The 6556-nt window shown below is 37.7% G+C and overlaps 1 protein-coding gene across 3 annotated transcripts in view; it reads left to right on the top strand.

Annotated features, from left to right (window-relative positions):
* The window catches only part of ACADL (acyl-CoA dehydrogenase, long chain), a 31325-nt gene extending 26339 nt beyond the window's left edge, over positions 1 to 4986 (top strand). For 2 of the 3 annotated variants that reach the window (XM_019554360.1, XM_019554361.1), the window contains exons 10-11: positions 1351 to 1437; positions 4133 to 4986. In XM_019554360.1, the coding sequence (XP_019409905.1) occupies positions 1351 to 1437; positions 4133 to 4226 (181 nt within the window). In that variant the 3' untranslated portion in view covers positions 4227 to 4986. Of the gene's footprint in view, positions 1 to 1350; positions 1438 to 1590; positions 1637 to 4132 lie in introns of those variants that run through there. The other variant, XM_019554362.1, reaches the window with a different exon arrangement.
* Positions 4987 to 6556: the final 1570 nt, after the last annotated feature.

Below are 6556 nucleotides of genomic sequence, written 5' to 3'. Positions count from 1 at the left end.
AGGTCCCTCCTGACCCTAGCTACTATGAAACTATCTTTCCCCTCACTCTGTCAGCCACATGTGCCCTGGCTTGCCAAAAGAGCCATCCTAGCCCAGGATAGGTGGTTGCTCAGCTCCAGCCTCGACCCTGTTCCCAGGACTGAAGCAAGAGCTGAGCTACCACCTGCCCCAGGCCAGTAATTGAATCCAAGATGGGGCTTCCCTCCGTCTTGGACAATCTGATGCGGGGAGGAAAATCTGGTCTTGGATTTGAGTAAATACAGTACATCTCTTTCTACCACCTGTGTATTGTGCTTCATTTGACTGTGTACTAATTCGTACTCATACTTTAATTGACTATCAAATAGATGAATCATTTTTTAAAACATTCTACATCTTTACTGCTGATTTCTGTTGAAAGATCTGTAGGTTTTATTATAGTCAATATAAGTATAATATTTACTTTAATCTGAAAATCTGTTGAGAAACTATATTATGTACAATTTAATCCTGAAATAATCTAAAAGAATTTAACAATAGAGCAAGTTTGGAAAAAATATGGAAAAGGGATTGATTTAACCAGTCATGTTCTGTACTGCCTTTACTATTTCAGAAGTTGAACCCTTGAAAAACTTCCCCTTCATGGCCTCACTTTTTTACTTAATTTCATAGCATTAAAATCTTGTGACTTTTTTTTTTTTGGTACATGTATTGTTGTTGAACTGTTGAAATATCTGCAAATGTGTGGTAATTTGAAAGGAAAAAACTTAGGAGAGATTATATAAATAGCATGCTATCTCAAATTCTGCTGAATATAGAAAAATATTAAGCATTTTTGAGGTTTAAATTTATTTTTAAGTATTAGGTTTTTAGTATTAAAAGTTTTACAAATAAAGCAGTATAATTAGTTACTGCTTAAAATTAATTATCCTCAGATGATGATGGTATTCAGAGAGAATTCTAATGTGATATGCCAACGAAAAGCATTCATGACACAATAACTATTATGACTTAAGTGGAGGAAGAAGGAAAAAATACCTATTTAAAAATAAACTTCTTTGATTTTTACAGCAAAAATAAGTAAAAGGTAAATGAGCTGATCTATACTTGAAAGGTTTCTATTAGTGAAAGATTTTTTATAAGAAAGAAATATGGAGTGTTAATATTTAAATGTATCTGTCAGTTATATAACTCTTGTTCTCCGTGTAGAACGGCAATTCCCACAATGTGTTGCAGTCACTTCAGATACAGAAATTATGTAAAGGAAATGCATGATAATTAAATCTTTGTTCTACTAACTTGTTTATAGGTGTGGTAGGATTTTTATGCAATTCATGCTTTAAAAACTAGCTCCTGTTCTCTCTATTTAAGGGCTTCTGATCTCCAAAACAGTGTGGCTACTCAGTGTTTACAACTCCATGGAGGATGGGGGTATATGTGGGAGTATCCTATCGCAAAGTAAGTGTAACATTTCGGACTGAATGATGAAAGATAAGTAGGAAAGTAAAATGAGACCCTTCCTTCAACTGTATAAATTATTGTGTATTATTGATTTACTTTCCTGTCTCCTTTTTACCGAAAAGCAGATCAGCCATGCAGGTGTTGGGAGAGAGCTATTGTGATCCTCCAAGTTAATTTATGAGCTGTTGAGCAGTCCCTCCAAGTTTTTGTTAGTAATGTGTCAGTGGCTTTTCCGGAAAAATCATTGATTTAAGCATCAGAAGACCAGTATGAGTATAATCATTTCCACATTTCATCTGAAAATTGAAACTATAAATGCATGTGTATGAAAGGGGGAAAAATGTCCTCTGATCAAGAACTTCAAGGCATTTAGATTAAATTTTTTATTGTGTGGTTTTTTTGTTTGTTTGTTTGTTTGTTTTTTCTCATCAGTATCAGGTCTTTTAACTGAAAATTTTCACTTTTGCCTGACTTGAACAAACAAAACAAAACCCCCTAACAAAAAGCACACTTAACAGAGGCAGTGGAGTCCTTTGAAATACCACCCTTTCTATTTTTCTTACCTGAGAACGTCAGTTGTAACGACTTGGATTACTAAAATTGAAAGCTCTTATAGCAGGGGTGTTAAACTCACTTTGGACCCCAGGCCAGATCCAGAGTGTGGAGCCATCAGCAGCTGAAGTGGCTCAGGTAGACAGTGATCTGATGACTGTTCAGTGGCATATGTGAAATAAATTGGTAATTCTAGTTCTTTCTCTAATGACCAAAAACTCATCTCTCAGAGAACCAACAGAACAGTTAGGAGCCCTGTGAGTAGCCTGAGAGGGGCCAAGGAAAGGATTTAAAGGGCACCTATATACATGCAACGAGGCTGCTCTAGCGTGCTGGAATTACAGTGCGTTGGAGCAGACTCAATTAAGCGAGTAATTACTGTGCTCCAGCAGACTCCAGTGTCACGTGTATCAGTGTCCCCATGCTAAAAATGGCAGCGGAGATACTTTAACTAAAGTGTCCCTACCGTCATTTTTCACATGGGGATGCTGATACATGTGACGCTCCGTGCACTTTAATTAGAGTGGCTCTTGGAGCTGCTCTGATTTAAAGGGCCCCTCTGTTCCTGGAGCATGTGTATAAATGCCCAAAGAGAGTCTGGCTCAGGGCAGTGAGGCACATTGGTAAGGTAAGATGGGCAAGCATGCACGTCTTTCTCGATTGAACGTATGTTGGATTGTGGATAGATGGAGGGTTCTTAATCATCCAATAACTTAATATGAAATTTGGAAGGAAGGCAGCAAAGGAACATTGGGAAAGAGAGGGAAAAAAATAGGTAGGTTATGCTGATTGTAAGAGGAAGAAAATACTTTACATTAAAAAGATGGGATGCAAAGACAATAACAGAAAAACTTTACAAGGCAGAGTGTGAAAAAACAACACACAAAAAAAGGGAAAATACTTTACATACGAAGTCACAGATTCAAGACAATTTCCTAGAAATGTTCAGGATGTTGCATGTTCTTGGCTCTCCAATACTTTGTAGAGGTGAGCAGCAACCACTTATGGAACTGATGAGCCTTTAAGAGCATGGACTGAAATAAGGTAGTATCTTGCATTGGAAATAGTGCAATGTAGCATGGAAAAACACTTGCATATCAGACTGTATAGATGACTTGTTTCAGTGAAGTGGAGTAAAGATATTCACAGTGTTGCACTATAAATTTCTTAGAGTATTTATTAAGGCTGCCTTCATCGAAGGTTTTTGGTCAAATTGTGTTTGTTAGGCATGCAAAAATGGGATATATTGGCAGAGATTGGGTAGAGCTAAATTAATATGAACAGCATCCCCTTAGTTGTATATATTTTTAGTATGTTTTTGATTTTTAGCTTTCTGATGTTTGTAACAACAAAAGTACTGTATTCAAAATTTGTCCTGCCCCTTCAGTAATGGGTAGATATAAACAAACTTCACTCTGGGTGCAGACCCTTTTTCGTTACCACTGTATACAGGGGTGATATATAGGCCTATTTTAGAAGACATTTTATACTGAAGCCACTGTGATTTTGTATTTTTAGAAGCTTATTCTAAACAAGGAAACTGAAAATTCTGTCTAGTTTACCTGCTGTATTTATCATCTGTGCATATAGAGTAGAGCAGGGGTGGGCAAAATGTGGCCCACGGGTGGGATGTGGCCTGCCAGGCCATTCTATCTGGCCCACAGGGCCACTAAAAAATTTAGAAAATTAATATTTATCTGCCCCTGGCTGCCTGTCATGTGTCTTTCAAGCGCTTGCCAAAACTCAGTAAGTGACCCTCCACCTAAAATAATTGCCCATCAATGGAGTAGAGCCAAGCATTTTAGTTGAAATATTTTTTTATTGATTGTAAAGTTTTAGAATTTTACTTGAATCCCTTTTACTGTATACAGTCTTGTTTTTGAGGTCTTCATTTATTTAAATGTAAAACACCCAACCAAATCCATACATAAAACTGAAACTTTTCATACATGAAATAATTTCATACATTTCTGTAGTAAATAACTTTTCTTCTTTAATAAACAAACCTAAAACAGGAATAATTGTTCTCAGTCTAGGAAGAACACTGCACTTGAGGGGTGCTGGATGTTAAATAAGGGCCTTCTCATGTAATACACATCTGTTAACTCTTCTTTCTTTCATTATTACTTTAATTTTTCAGAGCTTTTGTGGATTCTCGGGTTCAGACAATCTATGGAGGTACCAATGAAATAATGAAAGAACTAATTGCTAGAAGCATTGTAAGTGACAGCTAGACATATGGGTACACTGGAGACGTCTTCCTGAATCCTATTACAGTTAATATGGTATTAAATCAGACACTGGAATGTAAGTAGATGAAAGATGCGCTGTATTTTTAATGAGAAGAGCAAGCCCATCTTAAAAATTATTTTAATTAAAAAGCACTAATAAGGATAGCATGTGTGTATTGTTGGGCTCTAATATTTCTTGAAGATTAGCATTTAAAGATGCTTGATGGAAACTCTTGGTGAAAGCTCCAAGGCTAATCCTCTTGCGTCATTTTAAAAGCTCTTAGAGGCAAGATGATACACCTAGTGTGTTCTGATTTTTGAAAAGGGATATTTATGTGCTTCTGGAATATTAAAATAAACTTGAGGTCTTAAACAACATGTCATTACATTAAATCCAGCTTGAACTGTTCAGAATGAATGTAATCAAATTTTCAAGAAGCCACTTTCTTCTTGGAAGGCAAACATGTTTAAAGACCCCACAGTTTTAGATCAGCACTGCCTGTTGTCAAATGTAACTTGTACCTATCTTATTCTCACTTCAGTTTATGTGAATGAGAATGGTCTTAGTACTGATTTTCTTCAATTTTCATGTTTTACTTATATATGCATGTGTATGTTGCATTCATTTCTATTGCCGAGATGAAATAAGCAACTTTCAGCTTTATTTAAAAACACACAAAAACCCCCCTAAGGTTTACTTGTAACCAGAATTGCCTTATTTCAATGTGTATATATACTTTTAATAAAATATTTACAAGCAACATGACAATTATCTGTTTTTTAAAGTAATAGACTTCTTAAAATAAGTATTTGGAAGTGCCTTGATAAGTCTTGTTTTGATTTTCTAAGTAACTATGAATGCATTACTTGTTAACAAGCACAATGTGTGTTACTTAGAACATCTGTGTGAACACCTCTGTCCAAAGCCTACTGGAAAATATCACTACATTTGTAGGCACAAATTAGAGGGTTACTGTAAGAGTTAAGATAAAGGTGTCCACTTACAGGCCGCTGAGGCCCATCAGACTTTGTTTCTTCTTAACCTTGGCTCCCGAAGGAGGTGATGTGTTCAGCACCATACTCCAGCTAGCTTTACCCCCAGGTAGCTCCTGGTATGCATTGGATAAGAGGCTGGTGGGCCTCAGGACTGCCCTGGAAGTGGAAATGAGTGGAAACCTACCACCCTTATGTGGGATCAAAACCAAGTCCTTCCAGTGCATAGCCAGTTGCCCTAGGTAGCTCCTGATATCTGTGTAGACTAGCGTATGCTATTAATTCAGGCCTTTTCTTTTTCAAAGAATTGGCTAGGTTTTCAATTAGCCTACCTAAATAACAGCAGAATTGTATTTTAATAAGTCAACTTTTAAGTAGTGATTGGGTGATGTGAAATAGTATTCTTAGTTTCTAAGAAATACAAAACTTCTTCATTTCTGTATTGTCCCAGATATACTGCTGAAAATCTAAGCTTACAGAGGGGCACTATTACAGCTGGTTAGTGTATTGGTTATAGCATTAGAAGAGCCAGGAATGGAATCAGGGTAGAGTGGCCTTTCCATTACAGGTGAACTTGCCATATATTAGGATTTGAAATACAAGCTTTTCTTCCCGACCTGGCAGGTATTATTGTTTTTATCAAACCTCTTGGATGAACAGATTTTGGTTTCTAAGGCTGTCACCATCACAGAATACATTGGCATCCCTTCAGTGCTCAATTTAAACTCACATGAAGGCAATACCTTTTCTTTCTGGTGCAGCTTACTGGAGCCTTCAGTGTTGTAAAAACTGTCTGCAGCATTTGGTGTGCTGAAAGGTATCCGTTTGCTTAGGGAAGCTTCTGCCTTTAGCAGTTGCATTTTAGCAAGCCACAAACCCCTTTGCACCAACTAGCATGGGGCCTGCAGCACCTCAGTGGAAGTGAGTTCAAAAGATTCTGGGCACATCTTTGTTCCTGTTTTTTCCTCTTATGACTTTTCCAAGAAGGGAGACCCCCAGCTAGGACTTTCTGATCTGCATCCAGAAGTGGTAGTGGACTTCTTGCAGGTGGCTTCATGGGGTACTGGGTGCTGGGGTTCCTAGTGCTGTCTCTGGAAAAACGAAGCCAGGAAGGATCATCCTCAGTCTGGATACTCCTGCCCAGATGTCCACACGAGTCTGCTGGGGCATGCAGATGAATGCCTGTCGAGCTGTTGGGACTCAGCCGAAGAATCTGACTTGCCTGTTCTTGTAGGCAAAGCTTCATGCCTGCCAGGTCTTTAAACTCTCCACATTATGAACCTTTTTTGCCCTTTTAGAAATGTTTTTCCTTTGCTCCTGAGGCTTGATCCGGTGTTTTA

The sequence above is a fragment of the Crocodylus porosus genome, unplaced genomic scaffold (assembly GCF_001723895.1).
Source record: "Crocodylus porosus isolate Cpor-Errol unplaced genomic scaffold, CroPor_comp1, whole genome shotgun sequence".
Classification (NCBI taxonomy): domain Eukaryota; kingdom Metazoa; phylum Chordata; order Crocodylia; family Crocodylidae; genus Crocodylus; species Crocodylus porosus.
The sequence above is the reverse complement of the archived record's forward strand: the minus strand, read 5'-3'. Positions and strand labels throughout refer to the sequence as shown.